This window comes from Choloepus didactylus, chromosome X (genome assembly GCF_015220235.1).
Source record: "Choloepus didactylus isolate mChoDid1 chromosome X, mChoDid1.pri, whole genome shotgun sequence".
Classification (NCBI taxonomy): Eukaryota; Metazoa; Chordata; class Mammalia; order Pilosa; family Megalonychidae; genus Choloepus; species Choloepus didactylus.
The window spans coordinates 142,139,222-142,162,051 of NC_051334.1; the positions used below are offsets into that span (position 1 = coordinate 142,139,222).

The following is a 22,830-nucleotide window of genomic DNA, read 5'->3' on the forward strand; positions in this document are numbered from 1 at the left end:
ACGCATATATTAAAAAGGAAGAAAGAGCCAAAATCAAAGAACTAATGGATCAACTGAAGAAGCTAGAAAATGAACAGCAAACCAATCCTAAACCAAGTACAAGAAAAGAAATAACAAGGATTAAAGCAGAAATAAATGACATAGAGAACAAAAAAACAAGAGAGGATAAGTATCACCAAAAGTTGGTTCTTTGAGAAGATCAACAAGATTGACAAGCCCCTAGCTAGACTGACAAAATCAAAAAGAGAGAAGACACATATAAACAAAATAATGAATGAAAAAGGTGACATAACTGCAGATCCTGAAGAAATTAAAAAAATTATAAGAGGATATTATGAACAACTGTATGGCAACAAACTGGATAATGTAGAAGAAAATGGACAATTTCCTGGAAACATATGAACAACCTAGACTGACCAGAGAAGAAATAGAAGACCTCAACCAACCCATCACAAGCAAAGAGATCCAATCAGTCATCAAAAATCTTCCCACAAATAAATGCCCAGGGCCAGATGGCTTCACAGGGGAATTCTACCAAACTTTCCAGAAAGAACTGACACCAATCTTACTCAAACTCTTTCAAAACATTGAAAAAAATGGAACACTACCTAACTCTTTTATGAAGCTAACATCAATCTAATACCAAAAACCAGGCAAAGATGCTACAAAAAAGGAAAACTACCGGCCAATCTCCCTAATGAATATAGATGCAAAAATCCTCAACAAAATACTTGCAAATCGAATCCAAAGACACATTAAAAAAATCATACACCATGACCAAGTGGGGTTCATTCCAGGCATGCAAGGATGGTTCAACATAAGAAAAACAGTCAATGTATTACAACACATTAAAAACTCGAAAGGGAAAAATCAATTGATCATCTCAATAGATGCTGAAAAAGCATTTGACAAAATCCAACATCCCTTTTTGATAAAAACACTTCAAAAGGTAGGAATTGAAGGAAACTTCCTCAACATGATAAAGAGCATATATGAAAAACCCACAGCCAGCATAGTACTCAATGGTGAGAGACTGAAAGCCTTCCCTCTAAGATCAGGAACAAGACAAGGATGCCCGCTGTCACCACTGTTATTCAACATTGTGCTGGAAGTGCTAGCCAGGGCAATCCGGCAAGACAAAGAAATAAAAGGCATCCAAATTGGAAAAGAAGAAGTAAAACTGTCATTGTTTGCAGATGATATGATCTTATATCTAGAAAACCCTGAGAAATCAACGATACACCTACTAGAGCTAATAAAGAAATTTAGCAAAGTAGCGGGATACAAGATTAATGCACATAAGTCAGTAATGTTTCTATATGCTAGAAATGAACAAACTGAAGAGACACTCAAGAAAAAGATACCATTTCAATAGCAACTAAAAAAATCAAGTACCTAGGAATAAACTTAACCAAAGATGTAAAAGACCTATACAAAGAAAACTACGTAACTCTACTAAAAGAAATAGAAGGGGACCTTAAAAGATGGAAAAATATTCCATGTTCATGGATAGGAAGGCTAAATGTCCATTAAGATGTCAATTCTACCCAAACTCATCTACAGATTCAATGCAATCCCAATCAAAATTCCAACAACCTACTTGCAGACTTGGAAAAGCTAGTTATCAAATTTATTTGGAAAGGGAAGATGCCTCGAATTGCTAAAGACACTCTAAAAAAGAAAAACGAAGTGGGAGGACTTACACTCCCTGACTTTGAAGCTTATTATAAAGCCACAGTTGCCAAAACAGCATGGTACTGGCACAAAGATAGACATATAGATCAATGGAATCGAATTGAGAATTCAGAGATAGACCCTCAGATCTATGGCCGACTGATTCTTTGATAAGGCCCCCAAAGTCACCGAACTGAGCCATAATGGTCTTTTCAACAAATGGGGCTGGGAGAGTTGGATATCCATATCCAAAAGAATGAAAGAGGACCCCTACCTCACCCCCTACACAAAAATTAACTCAAAATGGACCAAAGATCTCAATATAAAAGAAAGTACCATAAAACTCCTAGAAGATAATGTAGGAAAACATCTTCAAGACCTTGTATTAGGAGGCCACTTCCTAGACTTTACACCCAAAGCACAAGCAACAAAAGAGAAAATAGATAAATGGGAACTCCTCAAGCTTAGAAGTTTCTGCACCTCAAAGGAATTTCTCAAAAAGGTAAAGAGGCAGCCAACTCAATGGGAAAAAATTTTTGGAAACCATGTATCTGACAAAGACTGATATCTTGCATATACAAAGAAATCCTACAACTCAATGACAATAGTACAGACAGCCCAATTATAAAATGGGCAAAAGATATGAAAAGACAGTTCTCTGAAGAGGAAATACAAATGGCCAAGAAAACACATGAAAAAATGTTCAGCTTCACTAGCTATTAGAGAGATGCAAATTAAGACCACAATGAGATACCATCTAACACCGGTTAGAATGGCTGCCATTAAACAAACAGGAAACTACAAATGCTGGAGGGGATGTGGAGAAATTGGAACTCTTATTCATTGTTGGTGGGACTGTATAATGGTTCAGCCACTCTGGAAGTCAGTCTGGCAGTTCCTTAGAAAACTAGATATAGAGTTACCATTCGATCCAGCGATTGCACTTCTCGGTATATACCCAGAAGATCGGAAAGCAGTGACACGAACAGATATCTGCAAGCCAATGTTCATAGCAGCATTATTCACAATTGCCAAGAGATGGAAACAACCCAAATGTCCTTCAACAGATGAGTGGATAAATAAAATGTGGTATATACACACGATGGAATACTACGCGGCAGTAAGAAGGAACGATCTGGTGAAACATATGACAACATGGATGAACCTTGAAGACATAATGCTGAGCGAAATAAGCCAGGCACAAAAAGAGAAATATTATATGCTACCACTAATGTGAACTTTGAAAAATGTAAAACAAATGGTTTATAATGTAGAATGTAGGGGAACTAGCAGTAGAGCGCAATTAAGGAAGGGGGAACAATAATCCAAGAAGAACAGATAAGCTATTTAACGTTCTGGGGATGCCCAGAAATGACTATGGTCTGTTAATTTCTGATGGATGTAGTAGGAACAAGTTCACTGAAATGTTGCTATATTATGTAACTTTCTTGGGGTAAAGTAGGAACATGTTGGAATTTAAGCAGTTATCTTAGGTTAGTTGTCTTTTTCTTACTCCCTTGCTATGGTCTCTTTGAAATGTTCTTTTATTGTATGTTTGTTTTCTTTTTAACTTTTTTTTCATACAGTTGATTTGAAAAAAGAAGGGAAAGTTAAAAAAAAAAAAAAGAAAAGAAAAAAGACAAACAAGGAAAAAAAAAAAAAGATGTAGTGCCCCCTTGAGGAGCCTGTGGAGAATGCAGGGGTATTCGCCTACCCCACCTCCATGGTTGCTAACATGACCACAGACATAGGGGACTGGTGGTTTGATGGGTTGAGCCCTCTACCATAAGTTTTACCCTTGGGAAGACGGTTGCTGCAAAGGAGAGGCTAGGCCTCCCTGTATTTGTGCCTAAGAGTCTCCTCCTGAATGCCTCTTTGTTGCTCAGATGTGGCCCTCTCTCTCTGGCTAAGCCAACTTGAAAGGTGAAATCACTGCCCTCCCCCCTACGTGGGATCAGACACCCAGGGAAGTGAATCTCCCTGGCAACGTGGAATATGACTCCCGGGGAGGAATGTAGACCCGGCATCGTGGGATGGAGAACATCTTCTTGACCAAAAGGGGGATGTGAAAGGAAATGAAATAAGCTTCAGTGGCAGAGAGATTCCAAAATGAGCCGAGAGATCACTCTGGTGGCACTCTTACGCACACTTTAGACAACCTTTTTTAGGTTCTAAAGAATTGGGGTAGCTGGTGGTGGATACCTGAAACTATTAAACTACAACCCAGAACCCATGAATCTCGAAGACAGTTGTATAAAAATGTAGCTTATGAGGGGTGACAGTGGGATTGGGAATGCCATAAGGACCAAACTCCACTTTGTCTAGTTTATGGATGGATGTGTAGAAAAGTAGGGGAAGCAAACAAACAGACAAAGGTACCTAGTGTTCTTTTTTACTTCAATTGCTCTTTTTCACTCTAATTATTATTCTTGTTATTTTTGTGTGTGTGCTAATGAAGGTGTCAGGGATTGATTTAGGTGATGAATGTACAACTATGTAACGGTACTGTAAACAATCGAAAGTACAATTTGTTTTGTATGACTGCGTGGTATGTGAATATATCTCAATAAAATGATGATTAAAAAAAAAAAAAAAAAAAAAAAAAAAGAGAGAGTCTCTAACTGGCTTGAGATAGACCTGAATTTCAAAAGGTGGACATCATTCTTTCCTCCCAGATATTTTCTTGTATATGCCCTTTCCCACCTCCATTTACAGCAAAGGAGAAAGCTTTAGTGAGAAAGGAAAAGATGGAAAAACCCAAGTGGAGCTGTTGGGAACACAGGTCAGTCCAGGACTCCAGCCACCCCAGGCCAAAACGAAAGACAGAAAAGGCGACTGGTAGTCTCACACCCAAGTCATCAGGGCTCATTGGATTTAAGAGTTGAAGCTAAACCTGATATTGACTAATCATGATTGTGATTACATAAAGCCAGAATGAGAGCTCCTTGTTTACTTAAGTTCTTGGAAAGCCTTCCATTTATCTTCATCTTCCTGCAGACCAGGGCAGTGGCCTAATTCAATCCCAGATGCTCTTTGAGGAAAGTACACAGAGATAACAAATTAATGTTTTGTGTTGAAAGAACAGCATTCCCAACTCTCTCTACCTCCTTCAAAAAATTGTTTTAAATTATTGCTAGACCCCTTCTCCCCGGCGGTTAGTGCTGAGAGTGCGGAGTGTGTGCTCCGGGCTCGGAACACACATTTATTATTAAAAAATCCAAAAAAAATCTAAAAAAATCTTTTAAAAAACCCCAAAAAATTTACAAAAAATCCGCGTCTCCCCCGCCGGAGACTTTTATTTTTTTTTCCTTCCTCTTTTATAAAATAACCCGGTGAAGCAGCCGAGACCGACCCGCCCGCCCGCGGCCCCGCAGCAGCTCCAAGAAGGAACCAAGAGACCGAGGCCTTCCCGCTGCCCGGACCCGACACCGCCACCCCCGCTCCCCAGCCAGCAGCCAGCGGCAGGGGATCGACCCGGTTCTGCGGCCGTTGAGTAGTTTTCGAGTCCGGTTGATTTTTGTCCCTCTGCGCTTGCCCCCGCTCCCCTCCCCCCGGCTCCGGTCCCCGGCCCCAGCACTCGCTCTCCTCTCACGGAAAGGTCGCGGCCTGTGGCCCTGCGGGCAGCTGTGCCGAGATGAACCCCAGAGCCCCCAGCTACCCCATGGCCTCGCTCTACGTGGGGGACCTACACCCCGACGTGACCGAGGCGATGCTCTACGAGAAGTTCAGCCCGGCCGGGCCCATCCTCTCCATCCGGGTCTGCAGGGACATGATCACCCGCCGCTCCTTGGGCTACGCGTATGTGAACTTCCAGCAGCCGGCGGATGCGGAGCGTGCTTTGGACACCATGAATTTTGATGTTATAAAGGGCAAGCCAGTACGCATCATGTGGTCTCAGCGTGATCCATCGCTTCGCAAAAGTGGAGTGGGCAACATATTCATTAAAAATTTGGACAAATCTATTGATAATAAAGCACTGTATGATACATTTTCTGCTTTTGGTAACATCCTTTCATGTAAGGTGGTTTGTGATGAAAATGGTTCCAAGGGCTACGGATTTGTACATTTTGAGACACAGGAAGCAGCTGAAAGAGCTATTGAAAAAATGAATGGGATGCTTCTAAATGATCGCAAAGTATTTGTTGGACGATTTAAGTCTCGTAAAGAACGAGAAGCCGAACTTGGAGCTAGGGCAAAAGAGTTCACCAATGTTTACATCAAGAATTTTGGAGAAGACATGGATGATGAGCGCCTTAAGGATCTCTTTGGCAAGTTTGGACCTGCCTTAAGTGTGAAAGTAATGACTGATGAAAGTGGAAAATCCAAAGGCTTTGGATTTGTGAGCTTCGAAAGGCATGAAGATGCACAGAAAGCTGTGGATGAGATGAATGGAAAGGAGCTCAATGGAAAACAAATTTACGTTGGTCGAGCTCAGAAAAAAGTGGAACGACAGACGGAACTTAAGCGCAAATTTGAACAGATGAAGCAAGATAGAATCACCAGATACCAGGGTGTTAACCTTTATGTGAAAAATCTTGATGATGGTATTGATGATGAACGTCTCCGGAAAGAGTTTTCTCCATTTGGTACAATCACTAGTGCAAAGATTATGATGGAGGGTGGTCGCAGCAAAGGGTTTGGTTTTGTATGTTTCTCCTCCCCAGAAGAAGCCACTAAAGCAGTTACCGAAATGAATGGTAGAATTGTGGCCACCAAGCCATTGTATGTAGCTTTAGCTCAGCGCAAAGAAGAGCGCCAGGCTCACCTCACTAACCAGTATATGCAGAGAATGGCAAGTGTAAGAGCTGTGCCCAACCCTGTAATCAACCCCTACCAGCCAGCACCTCCTTCAGGTTACTTCATGGCAGCTATCCCACAGACTCAGAACCGTGCTGCATACTATCCTCCTAGCCAAATTGCTCAACTAAGACCAAGTCCTCGCTGGACTGCTCAGGGTGCCAGACCTCATCCATTCCAAAATATGCCCGGTGCTATACGCCCAGCCGCTCCTAGACCACCATTTAGTACTATGCGACCAGCTTCTTCACAGGTTCCACGAGTCATGTCAACACAACGTGTTGCTAATACATCAACACAGACAATGGGTCCACGTCCTGCGGCTGCTGCTGCTGCAGCTACTCCTGCTGTCCGCACCGTTCCACAGTATAAATATGCTGCGGGAGTTCGCAATCCACAACAACATCTTAATGCACAGCCCCAAGTTACCATGCAGCAGCCTGCTGTTCATGTACAAGGTCAGGAACCTTTGACTGCTTCCATGTTGGCATCTGCCCCTCCTCAAGAGCAAAAGCAGATGTTGGGTGAACGGCTCTTTCCTCTTATTTAAGCCATGCACCCTACGCTTGCTGGTAAAATCACTGGTATGTTGTTGGAGATTGATAATTCAGAACTTCTTCATATGCTTGAGTCTCCAGAGTCTCTCCGTTCTAAGGTTGATGAAGCTGTAGCTGTACTACAAGCCCACCAAGCTAAAGAGGCTGCCCAGAAAGCAGTTAACAGTGCCACTGGTGTTCCAACTGTTTAAAATTGATCAGGGACCACGAAAAGAAACTTGTGCTTCACCGAAGAAAAATATCTAAATATCGAAAAACTTAAATATTGTGGAAAAAAACATTGCAAAATATAAAATAAATAAAAAAAGGAAAGGAAACTTTGAACCTTATGTACCGAGCAAATGCCAGGGCTAGCAAACATAATGCTAGTCCTAGATTACTTATTGATTTAAAAACAACAACAAAAAAAAACAAAAAAAATAGTAAAATATAAAAACAAATTAATGTTTTATAGACCCTGGGAAAAAGAATTTTCAGCAAAGTACAAAAATTTAAAGCATTCCTTTCTTTAATTTTGTAATTCTTTACTGTGGAATAGCTCAGAACATCACTTCTGTTTTAGATAACAGAATTGATAACTGAGCAAGGAAACGTAATTTGGATTATAAAATTCTTGCTTTAATAAAAATTCCTTAAACAGTAAAAAAAAAAAAAAAAAATTATTGCTAGATGCTTAGGGTCGGGAGGAAGGAAATTGATTATAACAGTCCTACTCATGGACAGAAGGCCAGAACTATTATGGTGAAAGGAACCTATGCTCCCCTTCACCCCCACTGCACTTTGTCTTGTTTCTCACAAAGCTCAAATTCTCAGGGCCTTTTTCTGGAGGCTGATGACGAGTTGTGACCCTTATTTTTTTAATCATTGCTACCATTACTGTTCATTTCATTAAGAACTTGCTCAGTCAATGCCAGGAAGTGCCCAAAATGGACTTAGCATCTCCAGAGGTTCCTCTTCCAAGTGGAGACTCCTTAAACGACAGATGATGTAACCATTTCGGAAACAGTATTATAAACGTATTGTATAATGTTTATAGCAAATGCTAACAAGTGTATACGTGTGTGGTGATGGCAGAGGAAAGGCTACTCTTAGTTAAAGAGTAGCTGGCATGTTTGCTGGGAGATTTAGAAATAATAGTAATAGCTTTCAGTTCTATAGGCTTTGAAAGTTTACAAAGTGTTTTCAAAAACATTATTTGTTCCATAATATATGCAGGCAAGGATTTATTCTGAACCTTTAATCCAAGAATCAATATCTCAATATTCAGCTCAGGCAGGCCCGCCTCCTGAAAGTCTCTCCTGCCCCTTCCCTCCCATAAGGTTGTATCCCACAATTTCTTGTTCCTGCCCTTATGATAGCCCTTCATACTAGTTGCAGCTCCTTGTTGTCAGGGCCTGCTTTTAATGAGGGTCTAGTACAATTCCTGGAAGGGCTTAATAAATATATACTAAACTTGATAACCTTAATTCCAGGAGGGGGGCCTTTGTTTTGGATAGGTTAAACATCCCAATACCCTTTGGGTAGGGTCTAGATTAGGTATATTGTCAACATTTTTTATCGCTCTATTTTTGCAACACATATATTTTATATAAACTGGCTCAATTCAACCAAACTACATCTCAAGTTAGTGATAGGGTCTCATCATCCATCCAGACATGACTTTTTTCTTTTGAGGGGGTGGTGGAATAATGGCCCCCAACAATATCTGTGTCCTAATCACTGAAACCTGTGAATGTTACCTTACATGGCAAAGGGATTTTGAGATGGGGAGATTATCCTGGATTATCCGGTGGGCACGATATAACACAAAGGTTCTTTGTATATCTTTCCAATTCACTTTCCATCCTCGCTAAATATTCATTAAAACTAAATATATAGAAAGTTGGGTTGTGTGCGTTTTTAAATGCATGTACATAATATGGTCCTGTCCCTCATATTTGAAATTTTTTTCCCACTCAACATTATGCATTATCAGCTTTCAAATACACTTCACAAAACACGGTTCCGCCAAGTCCTCTATTTGGTATTCCTGGTCCACTCCGTGAGGTAGGGCTGGTATTACTAACCCTCGAGTCAGAGAGCTCAGAGGCCAAGGATTGGAGGCCGCGTCTCCAGACTCCCAGGCCAAGGTTCTTTCCCGAAGCTGGCGCTGCTCTGGTGCCCACTAGAGCACAGCCCTTGGCACCTCCGAAGCACCGCAAGTTTGTACGCAGCTGCGGCGGCGCCGGGTGCAGAGAGCGGGAGCCCAGGCAGGCACCCGGCTGGGCCGGGACGTGGTCAAGAAAGACCTCAGGCGACGGAGGGGCCGGTGGCGGCCGAAGCGAAGTGACTGGGAGGCCAGGTGTCAGGGCCTCAGGAGCGGCCGGCGCCCCGCCCCACCCCCGCATGCGCCGCTCGGGTTACCTGCGGCCAGTGGGCGTGGCGGCCCTTCCCGTCTGAGCCGGCTCACAGCCTCCCTGGCGGCGGAGCCGGGAAGTGGGAAAGGGAGCAAAGGAGGCGGAGACTGTCGAGGCTCCAGCCCGGCGGGGCTCCGAGGCTAGGGGCTGCATGGAGCTGCCAGCGCGGCTCTGCGGGCTGTGGGCACTGCTGCTCTGCGCCTGTGGCGGTGCCGCCGCGCCCACCGGTGAGTGCGGTCCCCCAGGGCCGGGGGCAGGGGCGGTGGGAGTCACGGCCCAGAGGCCCGCGAAGGCGCCGCGGGGCCAAGGGCCGCGGCGGGAGTGGGCTCTGGGGTCTGCTTTCACGAGTCCCCGCGGTGCTGTCCGCAGCCTCTGGCTCCTGGTCTCCGCGGCCCCGTGCTCGCGTCCGGCTCCGCCACGATCGGCTAGGCTTTCCCGGACCCCGGGCGCGGCGGCGGCGGCGGCGGCGGCGGCGGAGGAGGAGGAGGAGGAGGAGGAGAACGAGGACGACTTGCCGTCGCACTTCCCCTGCGTGATGGGGAAGAGCCAAGGCGCCTGGCGCGGGTGGTACATGCCCGCGGCGTCGGAAGTCGCGGGTCGGGATCCCGAATGTTGTCTGTGGGCCCAGGAGGGGTTGAGGGGCCAAAAGCCGGCAGGGACGGCGACCGAGGTCCAGGCGAGCCGGGAGCGCGCCGGCCCTCCGTAGCTAAGGGTGGCCCTTGGTGGTGGGAGTTTCAGGGAACTTCTGAGGATCCTAGTCCCTTCAGAACAAGGACCTGAGGGCCTCGGGCTTCTCTGGTGTCCAAGAAATCAGTTTGGAAATCCGGAGCAGCATCCGGGCGGTGGGGCAACTTTTTTTATTTAATAATAAACTTGTTAATTTCGGAAAATGTTAGACTTACAGAAAAGTTGGAAACATAGTAGAGAGTTCCCGTATATGCCCCCCCCCCCCCCGTAAGGCAACTTGTAATTAATCAGCTGGCAGAGTCGCTGTGAAAACTTGGGGGCGAATGACTTCCTCACAGAGAGCTCCTGGCATGCATGACATTCCGGGTGACAATAGCAACTCCTAATTTTATGGTTTTTATTATCACATTGATAATCCACAATTTGTTTATTGCATTTTCACCAGTGTGTTGTGCTTTGAAACCCAAGTTGAAATGTTGACTAGGAAACCTTGATGCACTCTATTGATTCAGTCAACAAAACTTACACAGAGTTTGTTTTGTGCCAAGCAGTGTTCTATGGGATGAGGATACAGCAGTGAGCAAAACAGATCAAGTCCCTGCCCTAATGGAGCTTATATGCTCTTGGCAGAGTCACAGAGGGGTAAAAGAAGTAAAATATAAGGTATGTCAGTTGGTACTAAGTACTACGGAGAAAAATAAAGCAGGGAAGGGGTTTGCCATTGTAAATAGGATGGAGTGGGAAAAACCTCACTGCAAAGGTGGCCTTTGAGAAGGGACTTGAGGAAAGTTTGACGTTTGTCAGTTAATAATTATTCCAGTGTCTGCTTTGTTTAGTACTGAGCCATGCTTTGTGGGTTCACTTAGAACCTTAGGATGTACAGCAAATTCTTTGTCCCCAAAGTGCTTCTAATTCAGTTGGAGAGATCTGATTCCCATGACCCTATAGGGAAAATGCAGTCCAGAGAAGGTAAGGGATTTGTCTAGGTTCACCCACCTCCTGATTTTCACAGTGCCATTCTAGCATCCTCCGACCCACAGACTCCCACGCACACCTGAAACAACAGGTGGCCTTCTAGATGATGCTAACAATCCTCAACTTCATCAGTTTTGTCACAGCGGTTCAATTCATTGGTAACTTGGTTACTTAGAATACAGAAACTTTTTTTTCCATTAGAAATATTGATAGAATTGCATTGAGGTATGGTGAAAAGACATTAGATCTTCAGTCAGGAAACTTGAGTTTTAGTGGCTCTGACACCAGCTGTGGGACTCTGAGCTAGTTATTTCCTGTCCCTGTGCCTCAGTTTTCTCATCTGTGAAATGAGTAGTTCTAAGGGCTTGTCCAGCTCTAATCCTCTGAGTGTTTATAAAAATGATTAGGTTACCAGCTTAGTTTAATTTGGCCAGTTTATTTCAATAACCCACAATGTGGTGTGTCTTAATAATTAGCATTTATATGATGTTTATGCTGGTCAGTGTTCTAAGTGCTTTACTTGTGTAATTTCATTTAATAATTATGACCTATGCCATAGGTGCTGTTATTAGACCCATTCTATATATGAGGAAGCTGAGGCATTATGAGGCTAAAACCCTTGCCCAAAGTTCTTATTACTAGTAAAGTGGAGGAGCCAGGCTTCCATCCTCTGGAGCCTGAGTCCAGAGGCTGTGCCCTTAACCATTGTACTCACTACTTCTCTCTATAGAATTGAGAGCTGTCCTTGGCTGTGAGAGGGGCTGGGCACTTCCCACCATGGCAGAGCAGGACTGGTTGGGACCCATGAAAGTATGTAAAGGCTATTTGCTAAGATGTGAATGCTCATATATTGGAAACTTGCTTTATAATTGCTTGACTGTGCAGTCCAATCCATAAGTACTGTAGGCATTCAGAAGAGAGGACACTATGAGCGCTGGCAGTTTTGTGGAGGATGCAAAACTTTGACTAGATCTTCAAGATGGGTGGAATTTGAAGAGATAAAGGAGAAGTCATTCCCAGTGTGGGGAATAGCAGGAACTAGAGACCCAGAAGTGGGGGGCAAGTATGCCCCTTTTGGTCAATAAGGAGATTGGCTTTGGCAGGAGGCTGTTGCAAAGTCAGTCCAGGCAGAAGAGCTTCACTTGCCTTAGAACACTGTGAGTGGGGCACAACGTGAGGGAAATGACACTGGAGGAGAAGCAAGCAGGTGGCTTGGAGGGGTAGGGGAAATCACTGGAGTGAGAAGCTGCTCAGGAACCTGGTGTTGTAGGTCTCCCCTAGAAAGGTATGTTGTGAGTGCCTCCCATCCTGGACCATGACTTACTGATGTCTCCTGTCTCAAAGGGCCCAGCAGAGTACATTAGTGAGATTGGTAGTGATTAAGGGAGATGTTGCAGGGAAAAAAATGGACAGGATTTGATGACTGCGTGGATGTGAGGTAAAGAGGTAACTGACTCATATATGACTCTTTCGATTTCCTTAACTTTTCCCGAAATGTGCAGGCCTCTGCCAGTTCTTGTGACTGGACAGGAGAAAGCAAAAGCTATAATTAGAATAGTATGTTGTGTTGGATGATCTTACAGATTCACTGGAGGTTTAAAGTTTAGTTGGGGGGAGCTACTTGGGTTCCTCCCTCTTTCTCATTACCCTTTCAGATGAAGTGATTAACCCCTAAGAAATGGTTGAAATTAGATGCCTAAGGAAAGCTCATCAGGCTTTTCTTTCCTCATCAGGCTTTGCTGTCTCAAAGGCCATGGGCACATATGAATTCCATAGAACACTGAAGTAATTGTTTAGAACTTTTTTGCCTATTTAAAAAAGAAAGTAAGAAGATAGCTAACATTTATATAGCACTTAATTTGTGCCACTGTCCTGAGCACTTTACCTGTATTAACGCATTTAATCCTCACAGTAACGCTTTGAGGCAGGCTACTATTATCATCCTCAAGTTACAGATGAGGAAACTGAGGAATAGAGTGGTTAAGTAATTTGCCAGCTAGTAAGTAGCAGAGCTCAGATATGAACTCAGGCAGTCTGGCTCAGAGCCCATGCTCTTAATCACTATACTATACTGAAATTGTCTTACATATGAGGAGGTGTTAGAGACCTTTACAAGAAGTGCAATCAGATTATTTATGTGTATGTCTGGATGTATCACACATACGTATATATACAAACAGTTGACATGTATTTATATATATTTAACCATTTGGAGATTGTATTTAAAGTTTCAGTGTGTGTGTGTTCTAAAATACAGAAAGTGGAAAACTGTCAAGAGATATGGAAGGAGCCATTATTAAAGAAATAAAATTAAAAAGGATGACAGATAGCCACAAGTGGCCTAAAATGCAAACCAGTTAGAAGATCTAACTAAAGGACACTTCAAAACAGATGGGAAAAAAAAGTGAAACCCATTTGAGAGATTGGAAACAGGGCCAGCACCTGTTCTCTTAAAAAAAATGAGGTTTAAAAAATGGGTTTAAACTACTGAACTATAACCCAGTAGCCTTGATTCTTGAAGATGATTGTATAACTATATAGGTTTTATGGTGTGACTGTGTGATTGTGAAAACCTTGTGACTGACACTTCCTTTATCCAGTGTATGGACAGATGAGTAAGAAAACAAAGACAAATAAATAAATAATGGGGAGGGAGGGGATAAGGGGTATGGGATGTTTTGGGTCTTCTTTTTTATTATTTTTTTGGAGTAATGAAAATGTTAAAAAATTGATTGTGGTGATGAATGAACAACTATATGATTATACCATGAACCATTGATTGTACACTTTGGATGATTATCTGGTATGTGAATATATCTCAATAAAATTGCACTAAAAATGGGTTTTAAAAAGTCTTAAGTTGCTTTGAAAATTGGGGTACAATTTTAAGTGAACCATAAATAGGTACTGTGTGGCAGTGGGAGGTAGGTGAATCAGAATGCCAAGAGGAACTAAACCAGGTATCCTGGATTTTTGCTACAATATGTTTCTGGAAACTGCAGAATAAGGCAGATAATCCTAAAGTAGACTGTAGTCTCCCATAGGAACAAAGTCTTTATTGGAAGCTCTATACATGACAAATGATTTGTCTTCAAAAATAACATTGACATGATGTTAAAAAGGCCAAAATGGAATACCTGTACACTCCAGTAATCACTTAAAATCCTAGTGGTAGTATGTTCCCTGAGCCGTTGGTGCTCCCTGGTACTAGCAGTGCAGTAGGAATTCCCAGCTTCCAGAAGACTTTGTCCTGCTATGGGCTGCTCCTTCCCATGGTTGGGCATTGGGTCTACCTTAGGAAAAAGCTACTTGTAGCAGAGTTGGGAGAAGGGGATGAGAATTCAAGGTGAAGGGCTTTTGCAAGGTGGGTTGACAAAGTAGCTGCTATGTATAAAATTGATGATTAGGGAAATTCAACCACAAAATGCCTGTAGGGTTGATATTTTCGGACAAATGGAGCTTTTTTGCTTACTTAAGAGAAACGTAGAGGTATAAGTCACTGAAACAGGTATAAGTATTGTAGATTGTGTAAGAGGCCCAGTGCACTCCAAAATGTTCCTGTGAGGTATAAAATATGATGCTTTTGTTGATAAATTAATATATTAACTGTAGTCCTTAAATTATTAATAATGATTAAGTTTGCCACTTTAGAGAGTCTTTGGGGGATTATTTAAAAATAATTTTCATAAACATTATTTTGGAAAAATTTTAGATTAATGGAAAACTTGCAAAGAAAGTAGAGAAAGTTCCTGTATAGCCCTCATTTCTGGGGGATGATTTTGGTCGTTCTGGTCTCAGAAGAATATCTCAGGCAAGTTTGAAATGATGTTTCCTTTCTTCCCTCTCCATATATTTCCCTGTATTTGACAAAAGCATTAAAACACCTTCCCTTGATCTTAGAACTTGGTCCAAAACAGTAAAGTCAGTAAATACTTGGCAGAGCTAGTGGTGGGCTTTTTTTTTTTTTTTTTCCAACTGAAACATATTTTTAAGGCACTGGTTCACAGTTTCTCCTCTTTCCCTTCCCTCTTCAGATTAGTCAAAGCTACAAGGAGCAACAAGGGCTGTTAAATCTCTCAGTACTTCTTTGGAAAAGATATAGAAACACTAACCAGGTCAGGTTAGCAAGCATGATTAAAGATGAGCTTCTTAAACTCACAGAACTGCTGAGATTGAAGTGTCTATATGAGTGAGATGTGGATACTAAGTTTAGGGAACTCCAAATTCCTGGAGGAGGAAAACTTAGAAATGGTAATATTTAAGAATATACTTTTCTCTGTGTTCACCATATAGCAAGTAGAGTGTGACTTCAGAGCCACATTTTCCAGGTTTGAATCCCAGCTCTGCTATTTACTAGCTGTGGGATTTGGGGCAAGTGACTTAACTTCCCTGTACTTCAGTCACCTCATCTGTAAGATGGGGCTAATAATAGTCCCTACCTCATAGGGTTGTTTGTGAGGATTCAATGGATTAATACTTGAGAATACTTAGAACAGTGCCTGCCTCAATAAATCTTAGATATCGTTAATTCAGCTATTATTATTCTTGGCCTCTAGGACTTGGGGGTGTGGATCAAATGAACCATTAAAAACCTTGGTTGGTGTTGATAAAAATTTAATCCTTGTGCTTGATTTGGACAGAAGCTCAGCCACCCGTGACCAATTTGAGTGTTTCTGTTGAAAACCTTTGTACAATAATATGGACATGGAATCCTCCTGAGGGAGTCAGCCCAAATTGCAGTCTATGGTATTTTAGTCATTTTGGCAACAAACGGGATAAGGTAAGTTTTCTGGAAAATGTTGCATTGATGACATAAAGTTAACACTATGAATTGGAGCCAAGAATAAGCCAAATTCTAATCTTCAAGTGGGAATTTTTGGGGGGGTTGTGTCCAAATTTTAATCAGGAAATTTATAGAAACAACTGTTGACAAAATTGAGCATTTCAAAAATATTTGTTAATTTGCTAATTAAATGTAATTGAGATTGCTGTGATAGGAAATACTAGATATCTTTATCTTTTAGGCACTCATTTGGCTGTATGTTAAAATTTATTCCTTCATTCCCACATGTAGCTGTATACCTTGTATCTATATAACACTTTCAGTTTCTCAAAGAATTTTCACATTTACCATATTGCTAATGGCCATAGTGCTGATGGTAGCACAACAGGGTGAATGTAATTAACAGTACTGAATTATATATTTGAAAGTGGTTAAAAGGGGAAATTTTAGGTTTTATGTATGATACTAGAATAAAATTTTAAAAAGAAACACCATAGAAACTGTACAACACAGTGAACCCTAATGTAAACTATGGACTATAGTTAATAGTACAATTATAAAAATGTTCTTTTGTCAATTGTAACAAATGTACCACACTAATTAATGCAAGGTGTTAATAATAGGGTGGCATATGGGAACTTTGTATTTTATGCATGCTTTTTCTGTAAGCCTACAACTTCTCTAATAAAAAAAAGTAAATGGCCATATGGAAAATGAAAAAATAAGATGTTGGTAGCAGGTGAGGTTGAGTAGAAGTTATCTTAATGTCTATGGAAAAATGAGGGAAACATTCAACCCATTTGAGTAATTTTTGTTGAAGATATTGAATAATTTCAGGTTTTCTATGATAATCTTATTCAATGGAATTTTCTCTTGATCCTTATTGGTTTTTAGCCCCTTCTAATTGACAGGTTCTTCAAAGCATCAGATCATCTGTCCAAAGCTGTTTTATATCTTCTTTCACTGTGTGTGGTGTGTGTGTGTGTGTGTGTGTGTGTGTGTGTGTGTGTGTGTGTGTGTGTGTGGTGGGGGAGGATGAGGGGCTGATTGAGGTTGAATTTTTTACTTAATTGATTGTTCTCAGAATTGGGTTTGGGATTTTGAGGAGGCACAATGGGAAGTTGTTCATAGTGACAGTACTTTGGATTGGTGGATTGTGAAATCACCATTTTCACTCAGCTGTGGAGGCAGGAAAAGTGAGGAGAACTAGGTTCTAGTTGGTGTACTATTCTTAGCTAACTCAGTGGCCTGGGAGCAAGTTACTTAACCTTAGTTTCCTTGTGTGTAAAATGTGGCCCTACTCATTTCCCTAGGTTGTTGCAACAGGGAAAATAATGTATGTGAAAGCTAGTGAGGATGGAAGAGGCTCTTTTGAGGAAAATTTACTAATCTGTCTTCCTAACTCCTTTCCTGCTAAGGTATTAAATTGATGATTTAGGTGTTATTTGATAAAGAATAGAGGCTAGTCAGAAGTATTAGCATCTTAAAAGAGGTCCTCTATAGGTGGAAGCCTTCACTTCCAGCAATGAAATTCTAGTTCCCCTTTTCACACTGTTGGCTTCCTCTTGTTCCTAAGGAGGAGCAATGGGAGGGAGTCTTAGTGGTGATTTTTGGTAGTTTAGCCTTGAGAAATTCAGAGAAGGACCCTTAAGTGCCTCTGGTTGCCAGGTCCCTAGTCACCTAAGTATCTAATTGAAACTTGGAGGAGAGGACACCTTTCTTTTCTTAACAGGTCCCTTTTCAATAGCATGCAGCTATGCTTCAAGATCAATCAAGTATTCATGCTGATATTCTAGCCCAGAAATGAGGCTAATTCTTCCATGTACTCACAGAAATTTAAAGTAAAATTAACTTCAGGAGGCGGTGGAATCAAGTAGAATTGAGGTTGAAATTTTGGTCTTCCCCTTTCAAGCTGTGTGACCTTGGGCAAGTCAACTTAACCTCTCGGAGCCTCCATTTCCTTGTGTGTAAAATGGCAGTAATAATAATATACCTACTTCATATGGATGGTGTGGGTATTAAATGAGACGATGTTTGTAATGTAGCTGGTATAGGGTAAGTGTTCAATAATTGTTAGCTTTTATTATTATTGTTGTTAGGTTGAACCATTATGAAATTGCCATTTTTATAAGTGAAAGGTGCCTATATTATTTGGTTCTACCTAATATTATCATTTAATCCTGTTCCCTCCATTTTGCCTCTGAAGAGACCAGATGGAGACCATAAAGCCTACTCAATTTATTTTAGCCATTTGACAGTGTTAATGGCTATCAATCATGCAATTGTGATAAACATGGATTCTTTTCAGTCAATGATGTGCAGATTTCCTGTCTGGACATTTTGAAGATTACAATTCTGAGTATAAGAATGAGCAACAAGAGTAATTTTATCTCTCCTCTTTATGTTCTTTGGCATATCTTGACATTAACATCATCAGAAAAAAATGGGGTGTATATGTCTTTGAAGCATATTGAAGCAGAGGCATTATGGTAGTTTGTACATGTTAGGGGGTTTATGTGAATGGCCAAAGATACCAAGTTGCTAAATGAGATAAACTCTGGAGTTCACTTTCAATCTTCAGATTAGAGGACTGTCAAGAAGAAACAGGGATTTGTCGATGATGTTTTTTTAAAAAAGGATTAGTGTAAGTGGCTACCCTTTATCATTGTTTTAACAATATCTAATAGATCCCCAATCTAGCAAGTAGAAGGATTTGGCACTAGATTTTAAGTATCTTTCATCACCAATATATAGGCAAGTCCCACTTGGTGAATTAATCAAAAGATTATTTCCAGTCATCCAGAGAAGCAGAAGCTGACTCCCTTTCCTTCTGAGAAAGGAATTCTGGACTCAGGAAGGGTACAGTCCAGCCAAATGAACATTGGTCCTGAGGAGGAGGGATCAAATCAGGACTCTGGCCTTGGTTTTTGATCAATTTTCAAATAAGGCCTGATTCTCTGAGGGGTGGAGTATGTCATACAGCAGCTACCAGTGGAATGATTCACCAAACCCAAAAGTCATGTGGAGGCCATCACACATACTTCATCAAGACCTGGGGGAGGAATTTAGTTGTTTGTCTGAAAGAGGTGTGTTTGTCTTGGTGATCATTAATGATCTGAGTTCTTACTTCATTTGTGACAATTTAATATTATTTACTTCTAACTTTGGAAGAGTTTCAAAAATTATTTTATCTTCCCCCTTAGTCTCTTTTCTAAGTTATTTTTTATTCATATGCCTAAAACATAAGGTTCAGATTTAAGAACTAAAATAGTTTATTAATTTAAAAATTTCATCATAATAAAAATTTCTGTGTAATAAAAATAACTCAGCCCTCTAACTAAGGCAATATCTAATATAATAAGGAAACTGGGATTTTTCAACAATGATTCTAATTTATGGTGTGTTTCATCATGCATTCTTCCCTGGTGTCCTCAAAGGACAAATGCAGCTTCCAAACAAGAATTATCAGGGAACCTTAGGTCAGGGTGGCTCCTTCAAAGTCATATAGGACTTGTGGCTTAGTAAAATTGTGAGGCTGCTGTAATGTGCATTTGGAGCCTTTCTGCCCCATTACCACTATCCTGGGGACTGGCTTTCAGCTTCACAGGTTCAGAAACATCATATCCTCAGCACACTAAGAGTACATTCATCTTTCAGTACATTCATCTCACCTTGCTGTGAGAATTATAATGGTGAAGCATTCCCAGGAAGCCTCCCGTCGGCATAACAGGTGTGTTCCATCCCTGTAGCAGAACCTACAATGGAAACCAAACTATGAGCAGGTTTCTTGATGAGGAATCAGGAATTAATTGTGAAGATGTACTTGGCTAAGAATAACTGGAGGACCCACTGAGAGTAGGCATAGCTTTGTTGGTAGAACAGAAATATTCAGTTCATGTAACTAAATCACCCACACCTCTCTCCCTGCCAGGATTTGCCTCCCAGACATTTCTTTTTTGTGTGTGCTTCCAGGACTGACCAACTCCCAAAGTGTTATCTTACCTGGGCCTAAGAGCCATTCTGTGTCTATGAAGTGATTTTTCATGTCTTTGCTATGGTTAATTGTTGGTTTGCTAATCTACCTCTCTGAGGACATGCTTATTTTCTGGTTTTTGGAGTATCTCACAGTTGCCCTCATGCTCAGCTGGCAGCAGGCATGTGAAATGGCGGAACAGTTCCTTGGGGTGGTAACTGGCAAATCTTCCCCTTTGTGGCCATCAGCATGTATATAAAAGGAAATGCTATCTCTGACTTGAGTCACAAAACTATTGCAAAAACAGGAAGCACTCTCCTTGGAGCGCTGATTAAAAACAGCTTTACTCTTAATTATTCCAACTCTGTTGCCGTGGGGAATGTTAATTTGCTAAAGAGCCCTTTAATCTTTTTCTAAATCATAATAACCAGATTTGTGATTTACATCTATATGCTGTCTATAATTTGGATTTCTGTGCTTCCATAAAACTTACCTACTTTTCAGAATGAGTGTGTTATACTCAGTACCTGTAGCAACCCTTTAAATTGGTATATGCATGTGTGAGAGAGAGTCAGAATAATCAAATAGTACAGAAAGGCGTTCAGTGAAAGGTAAGTCTCTTTTCAGCTCTCAGGCTCCCCTCCTTTACTTCCTCTCCCCAGAGGTGACAATGATTAATGGATTCTTAAAGCAATTCTTTTAACTTTGATCTTACTGCATCTGCTTGGAATTGAATTTTGATAATCTTATCGTGTTTTCTTTAAAACTTGTTTTTAGACAGTTGATTTGTTAGCATGGTAGGATTGTAGGTAAATTTCATAATGTTTATAAATTTTAAAATGAGGGAGATAGTCTTTTCTATACCAGGGTTTCTCAAAAGTGGCACTGTTGACATTTGGGGCAAGATAATTCTTTGTTTTGGGAGCTGTCCTGTGCATTGTAGGATGTTTAGCAACATCCTGGGCCTCTACCCACTAGATGCCAGTAGCACCCCTCCCCCAAGTTGTACCAACCAAAAATGACTCCAGACATTACCACATGGGGAGTGGGTGTAGGGCAAAATTACCCCCAGTGGAGAATTACTGATCTATACCATGAAGAGAACTTATTTTTTTAAGAAAAAAATTTAGACATGTTAATGTTTAATTATGTAAGTGTATTTCTGCATATTTGCTACAGCAATGCCTCTTTTATTTCCTAATTTTAGAAAATTGCTCCAGAAACTCATCGTTCAAAAGAAGTACCCTTGAATGAGAGGATTTGTCTGCAGGTGGGGTCCCAGTGTAGTAGCAATGAAAGTGAGAAGCCTAGCATTTTGGTGGAAAAGTGCATCTCACCTCCTGAAGGTAATAACTGAAAGCATAACTCTTTTTTTTGACCAATTTTTTATTCAGTTTTATTGAGATATATTCACATACCATACAGTCATCCAGGGTGTAAAATAAACTATTCACAGTTCCATCACATAGTTGTGCATTTATCACCACAATCAAGTTTTGAACATTTTCATTATTCCAAAAAGAATGAAAATAAGAATAAAAAATAAAAGTAAAATAGAGCACCCAAATCATTCCATACTCCTTAAACCACCCTATTTTTTCATTTAGTTTTTGTCCTCATTTTTCTACTCATCCATCCATACACTGGATGAAGGGAGTGTGAGCCACAAGGTTTACACAATCACACAGTCACACCATGTAAGCTACATAGTTATACAATCATCTTCAAGAATCAAGGCTACTGGGTTGCAGTTCAACAGTTTCAGGTATTTCCTTGTAGCTATTCCAATAACACTAAAAACTAAAATGGGGTATCTATATAGCATATAAGAATGCCCACCAGAGTGACCTCTTGACTCCATTTGAGGTAAATTGAAACTTTATTTTGTTTCATTTTGCTTGCCCCTTTTGGTCAAGAAGATTTTCTCAATTCCACAATGTCAGGTCCAGGCTTATCCCCGAGAGTCATGTCGTGCATTGCCAGGGAGATTTACACCCCTGGAAGTCATGTCCCATGTAGTGGGGAGGGCAGTGAGTTCACCTGCCGAGTTGGCTTAGCTAGAAAGAGAGGACCACATCTGAGCAACAAAGATGTACTCTAGGGGAGATTTGTAGGCACAATTATAAGTAGGCTTAGCTTCTCCTTTGCAGTAATGAGCTTCATAAGGGCAAGCCCCAAGATCGAGGGCTCAGCTTACTAAATTATTAGTCAACGTTTGTGAGAATATCAGTACTAACCCAGGTGGGGATGTCTAACATTTCTGCATTTTCCCCCAGCTCCTCAGAGGGCCCTGCATATATATTTTCATTCTCTGCCCAAATTACTTTGTGATGTATTGGGATTTCACATTTAGCTGTACAAGCCTACCAGATCTCACTGCCTATTCAAAGTTCCATGTAATTATGGTGTTTGAATAAACTGACCATACAAGTTAAATTATTTAGTGTGCTGCAGAAAATATATATCCTGCACCAAATAAACATCTCTTCCCTTGGTCTCACACAGAAGTTGAAATTTTAAAGCATAGTCAATATCGTCCTTTACCATTTTGCCTGATTTGCCTTAGTCCTAACCAGATCTGTTTCATTCATATCTCTAATTGACGTCTGGACTCTTTTTCAACTTTTTAAACAGTTGAGTGCACTAACTCTTGTTTTAGAGAATAAATCCAAATTATCCATATGCTTATTCTCATTGTTCATGAATTCATTCAGTTCTCAAATGTTTGCTAAGTCTAATAAATGCCATGCACTGTGCTAGGTTCTGGCAGTGTAATGGTAAATAAGAGGACGTCCCTGCCTTCAAGGAGCTCACAGATTACTTTAATAACAATGCCTGATAGTTACATGGCACTTAATAATTTGAAAAATGATAATACACATTCGACACATCTCCCCTAAATTGAGCCTCACAAGCTTACCTTGTGAAGTGAGCAAGACATTATTATCTTGATCCATTTTATGAGGAAAAAGGGAACTGAAGTGACGA

General features: G+C 41.0%; 2 protein-coding genes across 4 annotated transcripts in view; both read left to right on the forward strand.

Annotated features, from left to right (window-relative positions):
* Nucleotides 1–5,291: 5,291 nt before the first annotated feature.
* On the forward strand, nt 5,292–7,661 carry LOC119522682 (polyadenylate-binding protein 1-like). Its single transcript, XM_037821221.1, has one exon. The coding sequence runs from the start codon at nt 5,309–5,311 to the stop codon at nt 7,019–7,021; it is 1,713 nt and encodes a 570-aa protein (XP_037677149.1). The 5' UTR covers nt 5,292–5,308; the 3' UTR covers nt 7,022–7,661.
* Nucleotides 7,662–9,486: 1,825 nt separating this feature from the next.
* The window catches only part of IL13RA1 (interleukin 13 receptor subunit alpha 1), a 64,533-nt gene continuing 51,189 nt past the window's right edge, over nt 9,487–22,830 (forward strand). The window contains exons 1-3 of one of the 3 annotated variants that reach the window (XM_037821223.1): nt 9,487–9,651; nt 15,730–15,866; nt 21,050–21,188. In XM_037821223.1, coding sequence (XP_037677151.1) covers nt 9,576–9,651; nt 15,730–15,866; nt 21,050–21,188 — 352 coding nt within the window. In that variant the 5' untranslated portion in view covers nt 9,487–9,575. Of the gene's footprint in view, nt 9,652–15,726; nt 15,867–21,049; nt 21,189–22,830 lie in introns of all 3 variants that reach the window. The other 2 variants (XM_037821222.1, XM_037821224.1) reach the window with 2 other exon arrangements.

Excerpts from the sequence above, each read along its gene's own strand:
- LOC119522682 (XM_037821221.1), top strand. The coding sequence starts at position 5,309 with ATGAACCCCAGAGCCCCCAGCTACCCCATGGCCTCGCTCTACGTGGGG.